The sequence below is a fragment of the Scyliorhinus canicula genome, chromosome 7 (genome assembly GCF_902713615.1).
Source record: "Scyliorhinus canicula chromosome 7, sScyCan1.1, whole genome shotgun sequence".
Classification (NCBI taxonomy): domain Eukaryota; kingdom Metazoa; phylum Chordata; class Chondrichthyes; order Carcharhiniformes; family Scyliorhinidae; genus Scyliorhinus; species Scyliorhinus canicula.
In genome coordinates this window covers 111037405-111058883 of record NC_052152.1, presented here as the reverse complement: position 1 = coordinate 111058883, position 21479 = coordinate 111037405, and the positions used below count along the sequence as shown (strand labels likewise).

General features: G+C 46.1%; 2 protein-coding genes across 9 annotated transcripts in view; one reads left to right on the top strand and one right to left on the bottom strand.

Annotated features, from left to right (window-relative positions):
- lcp1 (lymphocyte cytosolic protein 1 (L-plastin)) overlaps positions 1–6916 on the bottom strand; it is a 114223-nt gene extending 107307 nt beyond the window's left edge. The window contains exon 1 of the mRNA XM_038802663.1: positions 6811–6916. The gene's annotated coding sequence lies outside the window, so the exon portion shown is untranslated. The remainder of the gene's footprint in view (positions 1–6810) is intronic.
- Positions 6900–21479, top strand: part of LOC119969274 (leucine-rich repeat-containing protein 63) — a 71193-nt gene continuing 56613 nt past the window's right edge. For 4 of the 8 annotated variants that reach the window (XR_005461325.1, XM_038802677.1, XM_038802676.1 and 1 more), the window contains exons 1-4: positions 6900–7067; positions 8635–8743; positions 14430–14840; positions 18824–18898. Coding sequence is in view for 7 of the 8 variants with exons in the window: in XM_038802677.1 (XP_038658605.1) it covers positions 8653–8743; positions 14430–14840; positions 18824–18898 (577 nt within the window). In the remaining variant the exon portion in view is untranslated. Of the gene's footprint in view, positions 7068–7101; positions 7274–7365; positions 7749–8330; positions 8371–8634; positions 8744–14429; positions 14841–18823; positions 18899–21479 lie in introns of those variants that run through there. The other 4 variants (XM_038802674.1, XM_038802673.1, XM_038802675.1 and 1 more) reach the window with 4 other exon arrangements.

Sequence of the window (21479 nt, the reverse complement as noted above, 5' to 3'; positions counted from 1 at the left end):
AGCTGACGAAATGGCTGCTGTACGGAGAGCACACATATTTATACTCTGCCTACTGGGCGGAGCCAGCAGGCAGGGATCTACCCCCGTATCTGTAGTACAGGGGCCTTACTGTAAAACCCATATATACAGTATTATACATCAGTGGTGACTACCACAGGTACTCATAATTTATTTTTAAAAAAACTTGTCAAAACCCCCAAAATTGCTTTCAATCGTCACCATGAGATTGATGTCAATTCCAGGAGATTCCCAGTCATTCCAGGGGGTTTAACACCCCGAGCAGTTGTGTACATATTTCCAATGGGTGAGAATATGGGCTCAGGGATTGTAGAAGCCTATAAAATCCTCCTGTCACAGAAGAGAAGGCACCCTATTGATCCAAGCTGGTTATTACAGCCACGGAAGGAATTCGTTGTGGCCTGTGAATCCTTCCACGCCTTCACATGTTTCCCTTGAAGGTGAGAATGAAGCTGTAAAAGCAGCATCATCACCGAGCATTAAAGGGAATCACCGAGGTAACTTTGGCCTAGCTGTGGCAACGTGCCACAGCACGAAGCCTGTATACAGTTAAGTTCCTGATCATCAGAGGAAGTGGTCAGTCACAGCTTAGTGCGATGGGGCCTCAGGGGGAAAACAAACAACTGAAATGAAAAATGAAATGAAATGCAAATTGCTTATTGTCACAAGTAGGCTTCAAATGAAGTTACTGTGAAAAGCCCCTAGTCGCCACATTCCGGCGCCTGTTCGGGAAGGCTGTTACAGGAATCGAACCGTGCTGCTGGCCTGCCTTGGTCTGCTTTCAAAGCCAGCAATTTAGCCCTGTGCTAAACAGCCCCTAAACTGTAAAAATCATTGAAGAATACAAATGAAAGTAGCATGCAGTCAGTCATGCTGCAAGTAACCTCTTTTGCCAACTCACTCTGCTAAACCCTGCCGGTGTACTATCACCCCTGCAATTTAAGACTAAGACAAAGTAAAATAAATACGAACACATAAATGTAAGGTGGGAAATTCAAGCACCTGCCAGTAGAGTGCTTGAGGATGATCGACTGGATTCTCTGTTCCTGAGACTAAGTGTTGACACCGAGACGGGATTCGTGGACTTCCATGACAGCAAAGCTGGCACCGTACCTGGACTGATTCCGCGGCTGTTAAGGGGCGAGCACCGTTGCCACATGGAACACAATCGAGTCCAATGAGAAACAGTGCGGAATTCGCCGGTTTCGTAAGTGACACTCAGGAGGCTGACAAGCTGCAGCCGCAAATACATACTTCACTCCACATACATACCATCCCAGCCAACAAGATGGCAGCAAGACACGTTGTGCCAAGATTCACAGATGCTGAGCTCAAGACCCTCCTGGACGCAGTGGAGAAAAGGCAGGCCACCCTGGCCGAGAAGGAGGCGGCCAGCCACCGCCATGCCTGTGCGCAGGTGGCAGAGATGGTCAGCACCACCAGCAACACCATCTGGGCCGGCCTACAGTGAAAGAGATTGCACAACCTCCTCAGGGCGGCCACGGTGAGGAGGCAGCTCTGTGCCCAAGGCATCAACCCTTGTCCCGCACATCAGTAACCCCCCCCCTCACCAGGAGGACGGCAGAACCTTCACCCTGCACCAAGCTCCATAGCCCTGTGCCCTGGCCACTGAGGCCACCAGCTACCCGCTACCTGGGCTGCATGCGTCTGACAGTGTCATTCTCTGCTCCCACCTCTCCAGGAGAAGGCCGCCCATAAACGCCGCGAACTGGAGAAAACTGGAGGGGGACCGTCGTATCTGCAGCCCCTCACTATGGCAGAGCAGAGGGCCCTGGACGTGATTGGCGGCCCAGAGGAAAGGGAAGTTGCTGGGGTGGAGGTCGGACACGGGTGAGGAAGTGAGGCCCCGCTGAGTTGCGGTTCCCCATGCCATGTGTGTCAACCCTCCCCACCCCCCCGACATCAACCCCACCCTCAGCCCCACACCCATCCTCACTGCCACACGATCCTCACCTCTACACCACCCGCACCCTTACCCCCACCCTCACACCATCCTCACCCCCTCACCCCCCGCTCCAGACACCCCCATCATCCCCACACCCCCTCCTCCCCCTGGTCTAATCATGCGTCCTGTCTTTTGACTTGTAGGACCTGTTGGTGATGGGACGGGTTCATCCAGTATGCCCGCCCACAGCCAGTGCCACAGCCAGTGCCATATACCGAACGTCGATGAGGACAGTCGCACGTATAGAAACCCTCGACATGAGACCCACGACATCGCAGAGTTCGATTCCGGGGATGACACAGATTTCCCGTCACAGCTGTCTCCAACACCCTCCACCATCCCCGAGACATCTCGGTTGGGCACTTTAGTACAGTGGTTCCTGGGACACCCTCAGGTGTGCACCACACAGCTGCCCCGGTACATAAGGTGGAGGTAGGAACACCAGAGTGGGCGGAAGGTCAGAGGGCGGGCCGACTTCAGGGACTAGCTGCCATCCAGATGGGTTTCAGGCTTCTGGAATGGACAGTCCCATCCATAGTGGAGATGCAGCCACAGAGCCAGGGACCACATGAAGGGTTGTCGGCGAGCATCCAGCACCTGTAGGTGCAGTTGGAGGAGTCCAACTGCATGTGGGAGCAGGAGGTGGTGCTAACCATGCATGCCTCCCAGGTCAACACCATACAGATTAACCCCCTCCCCCTCCTATCCCTGGCGCATCTGGTGGGCAGCCAGCAGAACACCGCAGCACCATGCCACCTGGGATGCCCAAGCACCATCCAGGCCCGGACGCCTCAGAAGACGGCCGTGAACAGGGACCCTGGTCACAGGGTGGGAATCGCAGCAGGCCACTTCCACCCTGATGTACCGTTTGGGGATCCAACTGGACTTCACATTAGGGCCCATAAAGCCAGAAAGCTAGACACCAATTAAGTATTTTTTTAAAAACCAAAATTTTTATTATTGTCACAGGTAGGCTTACATTAGCACTGCAAGAAGTTACCATGAAAATCTCCTAGTCGCCACGATATGGCGCCTGTTCGGGTACACTGATGGAGAATTCAGAATGTCCAATTCAACTAACAGCACGGCTTTCGGGACTGTGGGAGGAAACCGGAGCACCCGGAGGAAACCCACGCAGACACGGGGAGAATGTACAGAAAGGGGAGAAAGTTGGCATGGGTGCAGGGCACAGTTTAGTTATAGGCACTGGGGCACCTATCTGTATATATTTGTGCACATTAAACACCTGTTCACACTTTTACAACCTGCCTTGACGCTCTGTCAGATGAGTGTAAGGGGTGTGCTGAGCAGAGAGGGAGTGCGGGTGGTGGGGTGGATGGGCAGATGTTGTGGGTGGGCTGGGCTGGGCTCCTCTCCCCCACCATGCCTACAACACCTCCACTCCAGGAATCTGATGGGACCATGTGATGGAATGGCCAGCTCGCATGCAGGGATCACCCAGGTGAATGGTGGAAAGTGCTACCATGAGCAGGAGCCTGACGTTGACGAGGTCATCACAGAGTGTGTTGTCATCATCCTCCATCCCATGGATCAGACCTGTTATTACTATCAACCCAGGGCCCATACTCCCTAGTGCGCCAGGTATGTATCACAGATGGGTTGTAGGCAGCGGATGGCCGGGGATTGGGGGTGTGGGATGGGATGCAATGTCCATGCCCTTGGCCAATCCCCCCCCCAGTCAGTGAACCTGCAGGCAACCAGAGCATCCTGTCCGCGTTGGCCCTGGTGCACATGTCGTGCAGCCTCCGTGCCTGCCTTGGCCCCATGTCGTGCTCATCCTCCCCTGCATCCTCCTCGTTGGCGAGACCTGGCCTTTATCCTCCTCTTCCAGCATGACACCCCTCTGCTGCAAAATGTTGTTCAGGATGCAGCAGCCCGCCACGATATGGGCGACCCTCTCAGCGCCATACTGGAGGGATCCTTCAGAGCACCTGAACCACATTGTCAGGAGGCCGAAGTACCACTCGATCACACCCCTGGCCGCTGCATGGACGTCATTCTAGCAGGTCTTGGCATCGGTCTGTGACCTCCAGATAGGTGGCATCAGCCATGGCCGCAATGGATAACCCCTGTTGCCCAGGAGCCAACCCCACAGTCAGGGGGGCATCTCAAAGAGGCCCAGAATCGTCCAGTGTGCCAGGACGAAGGTATGCTGCAGGCTGCCCGGGTATCCAGTGCGCAAATGCATGGTGCGCATCTGATGGTCACACACCAGCTGCACATTCATCAAGTGGAATCCCTTTCGGTTTGTGTGGAGCAGTCTGTCATTTGCAGGTGCTCATAGGGGAAAATGCATCCCGTCAATCGCCCCCTGAACTCGGGGCGTGTTGCCGATGGCAGCGAACCCCCCTTTCCCAGGCATCCTGGTGGGCTCGGTCCACATTGAAATGGATCTAGTGTGCCGACCGGGCATATAAGGCCTCTGTGATGGCGTGGATGCACCTACGCACTGAGCTCTGTGAGATACCGGACAGGTCCCCAATCTGCAGAACCAGAGGCCAAGGTGGATGGTCAGTAGGGTGCACAGCAAGATGGCTGCCTTGCAGACCGTGACAATGTCGGTCTGTGCCTGGACACCGCCCTAGTCCCATGAGGGATCACCCTAGCCACACAGCCTGTTCCCCCGTCACCACCCCCCTCCCCCAGCCAGTGTCCGGCCCAGAGGCCACAGTCTCGCCTGTCACTGTCCTACTTCCTCACTCTCCCTCATCAGCCACAACTCCAGTTTCACGATCTTTAAAAGCACAGATGAACCTCGCCATCAGGAATTCGGCCCAGTGGACGCAGAGAATTGCAGGGGCCCTGTAGAATAACGGCTCAGCCCCGCTAATGATATGCCAATGGTGTTTACTGTACATTCGTTCTGTAACGCTCTGACGCCGCTGTTGAAGTGTCGGAGAATTGCGATTTGGCAATTTATTTGTACATTTATATTGGGTTGCTTAATTAGAATTAGTGGTAGGTTAGATAATAAGTTCAAGTTTTTCCTTTCATTTAAGAACTCTAACTAATAAGTGTACTACCCAACTCACAACTTAAAGTTGCTGTCTTCATATTTTAAACTATGTGGCTATCAGGCAAATTGAATGAATCTAAGGATTTTCTTTAACGTTTGCCTCTTTCTCTTCTTCCTAAAGTGGTCAGCAACTCCTGTCATCAGCTTAACCTCTTGTCTCACTCAACCATTGCTTGACTGTGAGCTTCCCACTCTATGGAGAGTGTGATCCAGGGACTGCCTATTTTATATATCGCAAAGACTTGGTCCTCAAGCTCTGAGGGTTCAACAGCTTCCACCCCTCTGCCACCTGATGTAGACAGATTCTCTGGGCCCCTTGGAGATAGGATGACATCTTCCATTTTTCCGACACCCTTCTAATTGTCAATTCTAAATCTTACAAAGAAAAAGTACTGACTCCATTCTTTTCATGCTGTGTTATACCTCAAGAAGATAGACTGACCTCAAATGAGATAGTGTTGATTTATCAAGATAATGCTTGTATATTGAAACATTACTTATTTTCTGAATTGAAAGTATTTTTCTCAAGTTTTTTTTTCAGTATATTTAAACAGGATCCTTTGATTTTTTTAAACATTTATTTGTAAGCCTATGTCTGGCCGAATCCTGTCACGCTTACAATAATAATGGAAATAATTATCCTAGGCTGTTCTGCGTATAGATCCCTTTAATTTACCTTTAGAACTGCATGGTAATGGTTAAGGTGCAAGAGTTAAGCTCAGCTCATAATCGCACTGGCCTATATGCACAGTGCATATTTCATCAGAGTGCAGCAGGAACCAAGGAGGATGGCTTCAGTATCCACAAATTGATGTCAGATAGAATAGCCAGACTGCATGGTGATGGCCATATGGTTCAGGAAAGCTGGCCGTCACTATAAACAAGGAAGCGAACTCAGGCCTCTAGGATCATTGTGCAAATTTTTAAAAAACGAAAGGAACTAAAAGATGACTGGTTATACATTACTACCACTTGGCATCCAAAACGAATCCCACAATTTGCCCTCTTCCTGGAGTGCTCGTCCTTAAAAGGTGCAATTGCCTCTGCCTCAACTACTCCTTGTTGCAAAACAATATATGTTCCAACAACCTTTGCATAAATAACTGTCTCCTAACCTCTCACTGCATACTGAAAATTTTACATTGGTGATCTCTGATGACCACAGGCTTCCCAATTCCAACGTACATCGTGCAGCAATGCAGCAACCGGACAGCCCCAGCAAGCATTACATTGTTCAGTGGACCAAATTCTTACTTTTTTGCAAAACATTCAGACACAAAAAGAGTATTTTTGAACACCCGCATGATGTAATTTTGTGATTTAACTGAGATTGAAACCTCTCTTAACAAGAGAGCGAACAAATACCAATGAGCCTGCATTTTCATCTAAAAACCCAGTGGATCGAAGGAAAATCAATTCACCCGGGATACATCCCCTGCGGGTCACACGCGTACGAAATAGGAGTAGAAGTAAAACCTCTTGTTTTAATTTCTCCGCGCTGAGTAGAGGATGACAGTATAAAGAAACTTGCTGCATCCTTTTTCTACAATCCATGTTTTTTTTACATTGCATCCTGCATAATCAACGTGCAATCACCGTTTCACCTATTTGCCAACTTTTAAATATGATTATCAATGCTTCAAGCCAGTGCAGATGAACAACAATGTTACATTTTACGGCCAGCAATTTGTTTGATCTTAAATAACCTTTTCCCTAATTTGACACATTTTACTTAATTATCTCAGCTATCTCCAAGGCAGCTTTACATTTTCTCAGAGCTGTCAAGTACCTGCAAGTGTTTCTTGCCCATCCACTGACGGAGTTTGAGCTGGACGCAACCCCGGTCACCCCACCCCCACGCGGCGTCCTTCCTCCTGTATGCAAAATGCTGCCAGACCATTGCGACAAGCGGCTGCCTCACTGACTGGATGTCTCCCCACAGAAAAAGCACGTACAGTGGAGTTCATCGCTGGGGATCTGAGTGACGGCCCAGTCCTTGACCGACCCACCTCCCCTGGCTAAAAAAAAACATGCCGGGTTTTAAAGGTAGCGTTTCCCACAAAAGTGGTTTGTTTAGGGGTGGGTAGGGGGAGGAGCTAAGCAGCAGGAAGCCCCCGTCCACTAATACGGTGCTGAGTCTGCCAGCAACAGAATGGAGCAGCACGCGCACGGCGCCCGGGAGCGAGCCAGCGACGGTTGCCAGGGCCGTTGTTAGGGTGGTTGCTCGGATCGATGTTGGGGTCTTTTTACAGGTCCGTTGTCGGTATGGTTGCTCGAGCCATTATTAGGAAGGTTGCTAGGGCCACTGTTAGAGCGGTTGCTAGGGCCGTTGCTCGTTGTTGACCAGAGCTTGGGGGCCGAGGCTGACTGGAATGAGCACGGCCCGGAGCTTAGGGGGCAGGGGCTCACCAAAGCTGCGGGCCGGAGTTGGGCTGTCCAGAGTTTTGGCCAGAGCTGGACCTGCACCGGCGGCCGCAAGTCTCAGAATCAATCAGTGCCAAAGCTTCAGTTTGCAGGCAATGGTCGGACGTGAAGTAATTGTTCACTTAAGCCAACCAAGCAGGTCCGAGCACTCATTATAATGTGGGACATTGAAGTGCCCGACAGGCTCAATAAAGCGGAGATCCCATGGTCAGGGTCGCTTTCTTTGACAGTCCTTGGATGCCGGAGTAAGGTTATTCCAGTGAATGGCTATCACTTATTTTGGTTCGCTGAAGCAAGTACAATGTGTGTACATATTTCTGTTTGCACAGAAGAATTTTTTATATTAAGATATGTAACTTCCAGTACATGCAAATGTGGCACACGATTGCGTCCGACTGACAATATTAAATTGTTGTCAGTGTAATTTTTAGCACACATCGAGAATTATTCAGCAAGTGTTGTCCAATCGCAGAATCACATCTAATGTCGGGCATTGTGTTTTAAGTTTTGCTAGCACCGGCTGGTTTTTGAGCACCAGCATGTGCCTTGCCCATTATGAACAGAGGAAAGGATGTACTGTTTGATACAATCCACCAGTCATTAGGATGTACAGCTGTTCGCTGCTTTATTCCTCCGGGCAATGCCTTGACCCCAATCACAGTCAAGTTGATCAGTTTAAATTTTCAAACAATGCTTGGCAATTGACTGTCAGTCAGTATTAACTAGTGCATTCCCCATGGCAATGACTCCACCAATCGCAGTCCACTTGCCAACCAATCAGCACTCGTTTTCTAGTATAAAGTAGTTTTTCCCCCGACATTTGTATACTTGTGGTTGTCCTGATGAGTGCAAGATGAAAAACTTCAACAAAATGTATTTTTTCAGCAATACTAAAATTCTGGACGACCAAAAAACTACTCTAAAGGTAAGTCATTGTACGGTAATTTGGATGTCTTGAGAACTTCAGAGGCACTATTTCAGTTCAAGTTCCTTCAATTTGGTGAATGGTGTCACCCAATTGCACATCAAGGTTTATTTTGAATATCAAAAGGGCTACAATAAATAAATTCAGGAACAACTGAAAAGTCGTCTTTGTGATCCCCTTAACTAATTAACATGTTTTGCATGCTCTGTTTAATGTAAAACGTGACATTATGTTTCAATTAACTTGTTAAAAAAAACTCTGCAGGTTTGAACCGGGCCCAATATGTCCAAACACCCACAGCTTCTTCGCAGACCACTGCCTCCGAAAGACGCATTATATCCAAAACCCTGTGAACCCAGGAGTAGATCTCCTGGTAAGTACAGTAGTTTCACTGCACTTGACATAGAGGCTAACGGTTTTTGTTGGCAATAAAATGTTTAAGACCATTTACTTGTTATTTCTTAAACAGTTTTATTTCCAGAAAATTTCTATTTGATTTCCAGATGTGTTTTTAGATGTTGTGACATAATGTCAACTGTGGCTCAGCTGGTTGCACTGTTGCTTCTGAATCACAAGGTTGTGGGTTTAAGGCTCAATCCAGAGTCTTGAGCATAAGACTGAAGGAGTGCTGCACCGGCAAAGGTGTTGTGTTTTGGATGAGACCAAGACTCTGTCAGCTGGACATAAAATATGTTACGACAATATTTCGAAGAAGGGCAATGGATCTACTCTCAATATCTTGGCCAATATTAAGATTCCTATATGAATGTTTGTATGGAAGTCTACTCCCTTGGTAGCTCATTATAATGTTGGGATGGAGAAGCTTGAAGTATCTACTTTCTGACAACATTAAAAAGAGGTTGATGTAGTGACCAGGTGTCCCTGAGCACTTTCAAATTGCTGGGTCAGAGTTATACTTGAGCACTCGGTTTGGGACATCACTTTGAAATGGATTTTTCACCATTTAGTTTTGCTATGCAAATAAGCCACATCAGTAAATTGGCAATAGAAGTGCATTCCTAGTTTATGTTAGCCATTTTAATGGAACATAGTAAACAACATTAGCACCAATAATTTTGACTTTTAGACTGTAAGGCTACACGATATGGGAGTAGAATTAGACCATTTGGCCCATCGAGTCTGTTCCGCCATTCGATCATGGCAGATATGTTTCTCATCTCCATTCTCCTGCCTTCTCCCTGTAACCCCTGATCCCCTTATTAATCAAGAAACTATTTACCTCTGTCATTAAGACATTCAATGATTTGGCCTCCACAGCCTTCTGCGACAATGCATTCCACAGATTCACCACCTTCTGGCTGAAGAAATTCCTCCTCATCTCAGTTTTAAAGGATAATCCGTTCAGTCTGAGGTTCAAATCTCTCCTACTAGTGGAAACATCTTCTCCATGTCCACTCTTATCTAGGCCTCCCAGTATTCTGTATGTTTCCATGAGATCCCCTCTCATCCTTCTAAATAAACTCCATCGAGTACAGACCTAGAGTCCTCAACCACTCCTCAAATGACAAGCCCTTCATTCCCGAGATCATTCTTGTGAACCTCCTCTGGACCTTCTCCAATGCCAGCACATTCTTCTTGATACGGGGTCCAGAACTGCTCACAGTATCCCAAATGGGGTCTGACCAGAGCCTTATACAGCCTCAGCAGTATATCCCTGCTCTTGTATTCTAGCCCTCTCGAAATGAATGCAAACATATTATTTGTCTTCCTAACTGTCAATTGAAACTGCATGTTAACTGTTGTAACCTGCACGAGACCCACAGGGACAGACCAATTAGCCTCCCCGTGAGCCTCGTGGAATATGAGCTTCCCTGTTGAGGGGCGGGCCCTATCAGCAGAGTAAATGGACTCCAGCATAAATACCGGTCCAGATGGGAGCTGAGCATGGATAGTATCGGCAAGGACCTGAAGTACACTGTGTATATAGTTTATTTTACAATAAAACAGTTTTCTTTATGCCTCTTGTTGCGACTATACCGTGGCCACTAAATTAACCTTAAGAGAATCCTGAAGTAGGACTCCTAGCTCACTTTGTGTTCAGATTTCTGAAGCCTTTCCCCATTTAGAAAATAGTCTATACCTCTATTCTTCCTTCCAAAGTGCACGACCTCACACCTTTCCAGGTTGTATTCCATCTGCCACTTCTTTGCCCACACTCCGAGCCTGTCCAAGTTCTTCTGCAGCTCCCCACTTCCTCAACATTACCTGTCCCTCTTCATATCTTTGCGTCATCTGCAAACTTAGCAACAATGCCCTCAGTTCCTTCTTCCAGATTGTTAATGTATATCATGAATAGTTGTGGTCCCAACACTGACCGCTGCTTAACACCACTAGTCAACTTCCAGTGGTGGCCATGGAGTGAGTGGTCGCACATTTGGTGGCTTCCAATCGAGGTGGGTTTTTTCGGTCCTTCCCCGGATTGTGTGGTATTTGAGGGCAAAAGCCGCCCAGGGAAGGCAATATTTATCTGATGGAGTTGGTGTATGGATCAGCAGACGAGGAGTGCCACGAAGAAGAGACAGCAGTTGGGGCAGGAAAGTTTCATGGTGCGACACAGGTGAAGATGGCGGAGTGCAATGGGGCAGTGCTGGCCACTCAATGGTCAACAGAGCATGGTCTTTCCAGCAGCAAAGGAAAGAGCCCTTGGAGGATTTGGGCAAGGTGGCGGAGCCGCTTAGGGAAGTGATCGAGCGGGAGCAGCAGAGACAGGAGGCTTGGGGCCTGACGATCCAGATGGTGGAGATGTCGGTAGTGGAGCATGTGGATCGGCTAACCTCGCTGGGGGCAGAGATGGGGATGGTGATAAGCAGTCAGGAGAGAAGTTGGAGGCCCTTGAGAACCGCTCCAGGAGGTAGAATTTGAGGATCGTTGGGATTCCCGAAGGCATCAAAGGTGGGGAGGTCGGCAATTTTGTGGCAAGCATGTTGGAGAAACTAATGGGGATGGGGGGCTTTGACCAGACCCTCGAGGTGGATCAGTCGCACAGGGCGCTGAGGAGCAGCCCACAGATGGGGGAGCCTCTGAGGGCGATGGTGGTGAGGCTGCATCGGTTCTTGGATAAAGAAAAGATCTTGAGGTGGGCGAGGCAGACCAAGAAGTATACCTGGGAGGGAAGTGAGCTGCAGATTTACCAGGACCTGGGTGCGGAGCTGGCCAAGAGGAGGGCTGGGTATAACTGGATAAAGGCCGTCCTCTACAAGAGCGGGGTGAAGTTCGGGGTTTTGTACTCTGCCCGCTTGTGGGTGAAGCATCAAAAGCAGGAATTTTATTTTGACTCACCGGAGGGGATGATGGACTTTATGAGAGACCATGGACTGGGTGGACTGTGAAGACATTGAACCTTGAAGAGGAGTTACATGAAAATTGTGGGATATGTTGGGTGGGTGGATTGGGGCAGGTTACGATGGGGAGCAGTGATGGTGAGTGGGCCTTTTGTTTCTCTTTGTTTCTTGATGGTTGGGAGGTTTGTGCGGGAGGGGTGGACGGTGAGGGTGAGGGGAAGTCAGAGGCTTGGGAAGTGGCCACCATGCTTCGTGCATCAGTCGCTGAAAGTAAGCGCGCAGGAACAGCAGGCAATAAAGAAGGCAAATGGTATGTTTTAATAATCTTTATTGTCACAAATAGGCTTACATTAACACTGCCATGAAGTTGCTGTGAAAAGCTCCTAGTCGCCACATTCCGACACCTGTTCGGGTACACAGAGGGAGAATTCAGAATGTCCAAATTGCCTAACATCACGTCTTTCGGGACTTGTGGGATTAAACCGGAGCCCCCGGAGGAAACCATCGCAGATACGCGGAGAACGTGCAGACTCCGCACAGATGGTGATCCAAGCCAGGAATCGAACCTGGGACCCTGGCACTGTGAAGCTATAGTGCTAACCACTATGCTACCGTGTTGGTCTTCACAGCGAGAGTATTTGAGTATAGGAATAGAGATGTTTTATTTTAAGTGTATAGGGCATTGGTGCGTCCACACTTGGAGTATTGTGTGCAGTTTTAGTGTCCTTATCTGAGGAAAGATGTCCTTGCTATTAAGGGAGAGCAGCGAAGATTTACCAGGCTGATTCCTGGGATGGCGGGACTGTCATGAGGAGAGACTAAATCGGTTAGGATTATATTCATTGGGATTTTCGAAGAGTGAGATGGGATTTCATAGAAACTTAGAAAATTCTAACAGGATTAGACAAGGTAGATTCAGAAACAATGTTCCCAATGGTGGGGGAGTCCAGAACTATGGGTCATAGTTTGAGGATAAGGAGTAAACCTTTTAGGCCTGAGGTAAGGAAAAGTATCTTCTAATAATTTTTATTATTGTCACAAGTAGGCTTACATGAACACTGTAATGACGTTACTGTGAAAATCCCCTAGTTGCCACACTTTGGTGCCTGTTCAGGTACACAGAGGGAGAATTCAGAATGTCCAATTCACCTCACAAGCAAGTCTTTCGGGACTTGTGGGAGGAAACCGGAGCACCCGGAGGAAACCCACGCAGACACGGGGAGAACGTGCAGACTCCGCACAGACAGTAACCCATGCGGGAATCGACCCTGGGACCCTGGTGCTGAGAGGGTCCACTGTGTTACCCTGCTGCCCGTTCACCCAGACAGGGGTCAATCTGTGGAATTTGCTACCACAGAAAGTAGATGAAGCCAAAACATTGTGTAATTTCAAGAAGGAATTAGATATAGCTCTTGGGGCTAAAGGGACAAAGGGATATGGCAGGAAGGCGGGATCAGGGTATTGAACTTGATGATCAGCCATGATCATAATGAATGATGGAGCAGGCCCGAAGGGCCGAATGGCCTCCTCCTGCTTCTATTTTCTATGTTTCTATCTGCTTTCAAATCATCCAAGGCTATTGGATGCTGAGTTTGAGTAGGAATGCTTATTAAGGATGCTGCCATCTCTAACATAGGGTATCTGAAGTCAATTGTAGCACATCTGGCACCCCTCCAAGTGAGATCAACTTCCTCATAATACAGATTGAATTTGGTCTTTCTGTCTCACTCCCTAATTATGTGCTGCATTTACACACTGACCCACTGATATTTGACTCTTTTGGATCTAAATTTCTAAGTCCATTCAACTTAGTTGATTTTTTTCTCTGTACCTACTCCCAATACAGAAATAACCTTCTTGCCATGACTTGAGCACCAAACCCCTGCCCTGGACTCACCACATGTGAATACCAAAGTTGATGTGATTTTGAAAGGCTAGTGAATGAAGTTTATAATTTACCTGAAAACACAGCACCAGCTTCCATTTGTATACTGATGACGCCCAACTCTATCTCACATTTACCTTTCTTGACTCCTTCATTATCTCTAAATTGTCAGATTAATTGTCCGACATCTAGTCCTGAATGAGGAGAAATATTCGCAACTAAATATTGGAAGCAATTGTCTTCAGACCCCATCCTATCTTCATCTCTGTTTTAAATCTCTTCATGCTCTGACCATTTCTTATCTCTGTAATTCCTTCAAGCCCTGTAATCCTGTGAGATAGCTGTGGTCCTCCAAATCAGGCCTCTTATACATCCCTGATTTTAATTGCTTCACCATTGGTGGCCATACCTTCAGCTGGTGAAGCCCTAAGCTCTGGAAATTCCTCCTAAGACCCTCTGCTTCTTGAACTCTCTCTCATCCATTCAAAGACTTCTTAAAACCTGCCACTTTAAACAAGCTTATGGTGATCTGTCTAATATCTCCTTTATGTGGATTGGTGTCACATTTTGTTTGATGAAGCTCCTTTAAGGGTGTTATGTAAATACTCGTTATTTTTGTTATTGTCACTTATAGTAAAATGTTCTGTTATATATCAGTAAACCCTACCACATTCTCCCTCACGGTATAATTTAACCAATCTCTTGCTGCATTTTCCACATGTACATTTTGGGTTACTTCACAAATATTACAGTAAACATTTTAAGAGTATTTGTCAGAATGCATAAATGTAGTGCAGTAAAATAGTGCATGAAAATAATTGTTGTTCCAGGATTTTAAAACTATTTACAGCCTTTTAAAATTTCTGTTATAGATAAAATTTCAACGAAAGATACATCAGCTCCCCATGGTGGATACAGTAGAGAACAGGACTCTACCAACCAACCAGTGATACCATCCAGGCCTTCTGCTCCAAATAGATTTCTTTCCTCTGATTTTAAAATAGAACACAGACAGAATGATGAAAAGTTTGCAGAGGATGACCTTTCGTGCAATATTCCAGCTAAATTCAGTTTGGATGGTTTTCTTTACAAACCTAGTGTTAATTCTCCACCTTTGCAAACTAAAAATATAGTTTTATCCCACTACAACTATGAAAAAATTGTGAAACTCCTTGCCATAGAGTTGTGGAGCCAGAATCAGGAAAAAGTGAACATAGTAGAATTGCCTTTCGATGATATTCCAACGGTATCAAGACGAATCCCTGAGAGACAGCGTATTATTGGTAAGATATTTTCTCCGCTTGGGAAAGTTAAAGCTAAAGTTCTGGGATTGGCTTGCTTGTAAACAGAAAATCGCTTCTAGTAGCAGAGAAGATTTCAGGGTTTTTAAAAGTATATTTTCCTGATTAGCTGATGAAAAATATATTTGGAAGTGGGGGAACTAAAGTTTCCCTGTGTTAGAGAAGGAGGTGGGGTGACAAATTTGCCACTCTACTCTTCATCATCATATAACAACCTCTACTAGAAGCGCATGTGTGTGGAGATGAACTGAAAACGGAAATATTGTAACTTGTGCTCTGCAGTGAAAGAGTGTAATAACACTCATTTAAAGATTCACACATGCTGCTAAGACATGTACCCTAGAGAAGGGTTTATACCTTCTGGAGACGTTGAATAAACTCGGTTTGTTCTCACCGGAACGATGGAGGGTGAGGGGCGACCTGATAGAGGTCTACAAAATTATGTGGGGCATAGACAGGGTGGATAATCAGAGGCTTTTTCCCAGGGTAGAGGGGTCAATTACTAGGGGGCATAGGTTTAAGGTGCGAGGGGCAAGGTTTAGAGGAAATGTACGAGGCAAGTTTTTTACACAGAGGGTAGTGGGTGCCTGGAACTCGCTGCCGGAGGAGGGTGGAAGTGGTTTAAGGGGCATCTTGACAAATACATGAATAGGATGGGAATAGAGGGATACGGACCCCGGAAGTGTAGAAGATTTTAGTTCAGACGGGCAGCATGGTTGGCACAGGCTTGGAGGGCCGAAGGGCCTGTTCCTGTGCTGTACTTTTCTTTGTTCTTTGAAAAGGAGGGACAAAATTGGCATGCACAAGGGGAAAATTCAGGAGTGCCAACATTTAAAGGACCCTACTTCACTTTGTCTGTGCCTTGGTCATAAATAGTGAAGTCTGAGGAGCCCCAAATATTGGACCTCAGATCTCATTATACTGATGATAACATAGTAGGCAGAGGCTGAAAAGGGAAGTGCTGCAAAGTTAGGCTGCCTCTAATGGCCACAGGTAAGTGGTGACATTGGACTCAGTGCGGCTGGGCATGGATAGCAACAGGTGGGAGCGATTCGGCCCTCTGGTGTCGGGTGTGTAGCCACCTGGGTTGGCCACTTCCCGAGTTAAAATGGAGATTCGCAAAGAACGCAGGGAAAAACGGACAGTATCAGAAAACAAGCAGGTTGCAGAGTTCTTCTGTGTATTCGGTCTGCAGAAAGCAGACAGCACTGAAACCAACAGCCATACATATTAAATGAGCAATTCCCGTGCACAATAGATACAATTAAGGATGACCAAGGTAAAGCCAGACTCCTCGGCGCCAGCAGGAATCCAAGACAAAAGAAGCTAACGAGCACTCAAGGACCGCCCAGCGATCAGGAAACAGCCCCAGTATTGGGGAATTCAAACCGACCGATTGGTACGTGATCCAATCGATTTGAGTCAGGTACGGGGTCCGCCCAAAAGGGCGCGAAGCCCCTGGGGCCTATAAATTAGAGGCCCCAAGTTCAACTCATCCTTCTTGGCAGGGTCTCTCAGCAGCTCGAAACAACCCTTGACAGAGACCTGCCTAGCAGCTGCACCAACAAATAAGTGTCCAGTCAACGCACGCTACGAGATAGGCGCTCCTAAACCTTAGTCCGTACCAGCTGGAAGCCTGCAGTCTCAGGATTAAACAAGAGGCCATTGTTCCCTGACCCATTGGGTTCCTTTTCCAGAAGATAAGTATTGGCCTTTAGTGGTAGAAGTAGTCTAGTTTTGTAGTATTTATGCATGAGTAGCGATTGACTGTGTATATAATAAATGTGTTTTGATTTGAACCTTACTAACTGGTGTATTGAGTTATTGATCAGCACTTGAACTTGAACCTCGTGGTGGTATCATAAAGATACCTGGCGACTCTAGAGCAAGGTTATAAAACAGAGCCAATTGAGTGTAAAGCACACTCACCAAAACGAGCAACAGGTGTATCAGATGTTAGGGAGAATTGGAGGTTGGAGATCTCGAGATCACAATCACTGTGATCAGAATGGGGATTGCGATAAATGTTTACGTGGGTAATGTTAGGCTTTGCTTTTCCATGAAGAGCTGGTTGCCTCGGTACAAACCAATGTAGCAGGAAGTTGAAACATTTAGGCCTTTGTTTCTTTTATTAATTAATACGGTGAGGCTGTCACTAGTAAGGCCAGCAGTTATTGCCCATCCCTCGTCGCCCTTGAGAAGATGGTGATGATCTGCCTTCTTGAACAAAACTAAATGGCTTACTAAGCTATTTTAGAGAACAGCTAAGAGTCAACTGTATTGCTGGTATGGGCCAGACCAGGTAAAGAGATTCCCTTCCTTAAAGGATATTATATGTAAAGAACCTGATTGACTTAAGGCTTGGGTCAAGGACCCCTCTTGTTTGTCTTTGCCCAATGTTATGAGCAGCATAGGTCCTGCCCTCCATTTGTGGACCAATTAGGAGACTGTTTAGCACAACAGGCATAATTTAACTTTCATCAGCCCTGCAGGGAATTATTAGGTATCATCAATTGGTTTGAAATCTAATTCCGATCAAGAGACTTGAAGGCCTCCGATAGTTGTAAGAATCCCATGTCAAATGATTAAAGGTTGTCAGAACAGTTAGCTTTGGACATTGGCCCATAGCAGGAATTCCCTGTAACTCAGCAGGAATAGGTATTAAATTGTCATGCTACCTCACAGAAACTGTAAATATAGTTGGTGCAGGAAACGGAAGGTGAAATACTTAACAAAATCACAGCCACACCTGGTTTTGAAGTGTTGCATTTCTGAAAATGTGATTCTGTTAATGGGCTATTGGGAAAAGAGGCATTGTCCCATCTGTTTTGTTAGAAGAGCAGACCTCAGAGGATAAAAAGTGCGCTTCTAGAGATATTACTAGTTCTGTGTCAGAACCAGCACCTATGATTTATTAATGTGTAGTTATGTTGTGTGCTAATGTTCATTTACTTGCCGACACTTTAAACTTGCTCCTGGCAGTAAAATATGTCTGGTTTTTAAGCAGTAATGAGTATACTAATTTATTCAAATTGACGTTATTTCCTCATTAGATTAATTGCTCCCATTTTATGCAGGTATTAAAGCATTTGAGGGAGCAGCAGAATTTTAGTTGTGAGGCAAATGTGGACGATGGACTGAAAAGCTCTTTATAGAGAGAGGCATTGCTTCAAGCTTATCCCTGTTTTAATTTCCATCATACGAATAGAATACAATGTTCACTGTGAAATCTATCTATTTCCTGTGTTCCTCACCGATCAAAATAATAGAGGCGCCATCTTACTATCCATGTAGACTTAGACCAGCTTTTTAAAATAAGTTGAGTTTAGTCAAAGTTGGCTGGTCTATGCTTACCGTTGCTGGACACAGCTTACCTGCTGTGTCCTGAGAAGAAAGAGAACTCTTCTTTTCTCTTAGGTTTATGAGCTGGAGTGGGCTCGGGGCTTGACCAACAGAACAGGCATGTAAGATCACCACCTTAATTGAACAACTCTCCTTTGATCCCAGTCGAAACAACTGTACAAAGGGAGTGATATAACATGTGCCCACCCCCCCACCCCCAGGTGTCACAAGGAAGCCAACATGTCACAACAGCGCATAATGTCCGAGATTGTACATAAACACCCCAGCCTTTGTTTATTGGTAGAATTGGCACTTTAAACATTGTGGCGTGCCAGTCACATCCCAAGAACACAGTTTTTTAAAAAACTGTCTTGCCGGTTCCCTCCCTTATTCCACATAGAATTCCCACACATTAGTTTTCCCTCTTTTATTACCAGAAGAAGACCAGTCACCATTTTCTCAGGGAAAAATAAGGATGGGAAACAAATTGCTGAGCTTCCCATTGATTCCCACATCCAAAGCATAAAATGCAACAAATTTGTAAGAACAAGTAAGTGAACCTTCATATTGTAAATGTAATAAATATTATTTAGTACTAATAACTGGAAATGTTATTGTTCCAGAAATGATTGCTGCTGCTAAAACCCAAGAAAGTCACTGTGGACATGGTATCAGCTCAGAATTGCCCAGTTACCCAGGTAATGAAAATATTGTAAATTGTGACAACATGGGATGGAATGGAACATAAAGGCATAATTACATCAGTTGAACATTTGCCATGATACTCAGCTTTATCTTTTAAAAATAATCATACTCTATTCAATGTAGTGTTATGAAACACGTCACACAAAACAGGTGTATCAGGAAGTAGCACAACATTTTAAAAAATCAATATCTCATGGCAGAGTATGAAATGTAGACGATCCACAATAAATATATGTAGGCTAGCATTTGCATTTAAGAAGTCTTGTTGTACAATTCATTGTAAAAAGGTGCTAGTTTTAAGAAGCCACTTAGATAAGCTGGCTTTCAGTCTTTATTTGGAGATCCCCATCCCTCAAGATTCATAACTTAAGACAGTTTCTTAGTGACATTCGCCATCTCTGTCAGTAAATTGAGTTTCAAAACATCCAGTGGCATAAAAAGAGATAGAAAGATAAAATCACTTGTTGAGTGTTAGTATGTACCTGGGGTTTGAACTTAAAATGGCAGGTATGGGCTGGGACGTAGGGTTGGAGGATATTGCGGAATATCAAACATATTTGCATCATGGACTATTTGTAGATGAGAATAAGGATGTTAAAGTCCGTCTTCTGGAAGTCGGTGACAATAGAGATGAAATTAGGATTGTACTTGCAACTGTTTTCTACCCGAAGTGCTAAGTAGGTGATCTATCTTGGGCTCATCTTGAGCTTCCCATCACCATAGATGACAGTCTTCAGCAATTAGATATGCAACACATGATACTAAGAAATGGTAGAGTGCACTAAATACAGCAAAGGCTGTTGCCCAGGTATGCCCTGTCCATAAAAGTGGACATTAATTCACCAACATCCCAAATGGGGATTTGAGCTCTTCTAACCAGTACACATACAGCACTGGCAATGGGCAAAATTGCCAAGTAATCCTGTCTCAAAAATGCAGTAAACATTCAATCGACAGTGATGTCAGGTAGTATTCTCATCAATGTCTCCACAGTCCCAAAGGACCAAAAGCTGTCCTCGCCTTTGCGACCTGACTGGTGCTGATTTAACCTGAAGGTCACCACACCTTGGGCAAGGCTGAGAAGGCAGGGCCTTCATGAATAATCTCAGCCGGTACGGAAATTGAAACCGTGCTCTTGATGTTGTTCCACACCACGAACCAGCTGTCCAGCCAACTGAGCTAGCTGACCCCCAGTCAATAACTCATCAATAACCTGTTCCTTGATGCACAGTTTAGATTCTGCCTCCCAAATCCCGAATCACACAGAGCAGAAAAGGCCCTTCGGCCCATTGGGTCTCCACCAACACATGAAAACACCTGACCTTCCTACCTAACCCCATTTATCAGCATTTGGCCCATAGCTTTGAATGTTATGACATGCCAAGTACTCATCCAGGTACTTATTAAAGGATGTGAGTCAGCCCACCTCTACCACCCTTCCAGGCAGTACATTCCAGACCATCACCACCTTCTTTATAAGTATCCCATGTGGGACCTGGTCAAAGACTTTGCTGAAATCCATATAAACTACATCATCTGCACTATCCTCATCTGTATACCTGGTCACCTTCTCAAAAACGTTAATCAAATTTGTTAGGCATGACCTCCCTCGGTCAAAGCCATGCTGACCATCCCTGTGACAAAAGTAACCTTTCCTCACATCCCCCACCTAAACCTCCTGCCCTTCACCTTGAACTTGTATCCCTCGTGACTGACCCATCAACGAAGGAAACCAGCTGCTTCCCATCCACCCAGTCCATGGCCCTCATAATCTTATACACCTTGATCATGTTGCCGCTTAGTCTTTGCTCCAATGAAATCAAACCAAGAATATCCAACCTCTCTTCATAACTTGAATGTTCCAGCCCACCAACATCGTGGTGAATCGCCTCTGCACCCCCTCCAGTACAATCACATCTTTCCAAAAATGTGGTGACCAGAGCTGCACACAGTACTCCAGCTGTGGCCTGACCAAAGTTCTATACAACTCCAACATGACCTCCCTGCTTTTGTAATCTATGCCTCGTTTGGTAAAGGCAAGTGTCCCAAATGCCTTTTTCCCCACCCTATTAACCTACACTTCTGCCTTCAGAGGTCTATGGACAATTATGCCAAGGTCCCTTTGTTCCTCAGAACTTCCTAGTGTCATGGCATTCATTGAATACTTCCTTGTCAAATTACTCCTTCCAAAGCCTCACACTTTTCAGAGTTAAATTCTATCAGCTACTTGTCAGCCCGTCTGACCATCCCGTCTATATCTTCCTGTAATCCAAGGCACTGAACCTCACTGTTAACCGGGGCCAATCTTTGTGTGATCGGCAAACTTACTGATCCTATCCCCACATAGTCATCTGTGTTGTTTATATAATAACAAATAATAGGGGACCCAACATAGATCCTCATGGTATCTTACTGGATGCTGGCTTCCAGTCACTAAAGCAGCCTTCTGTCATCACCCTTTGTCTCCTACAATTAAGCCAATTTTGAATCCACCGTATCAAATTAACCTGTATCCCATGTGCATTTGTCTTCTTTATAAGTCTCCCATGTGGGACCTTGTCAAAGACTTTTGCT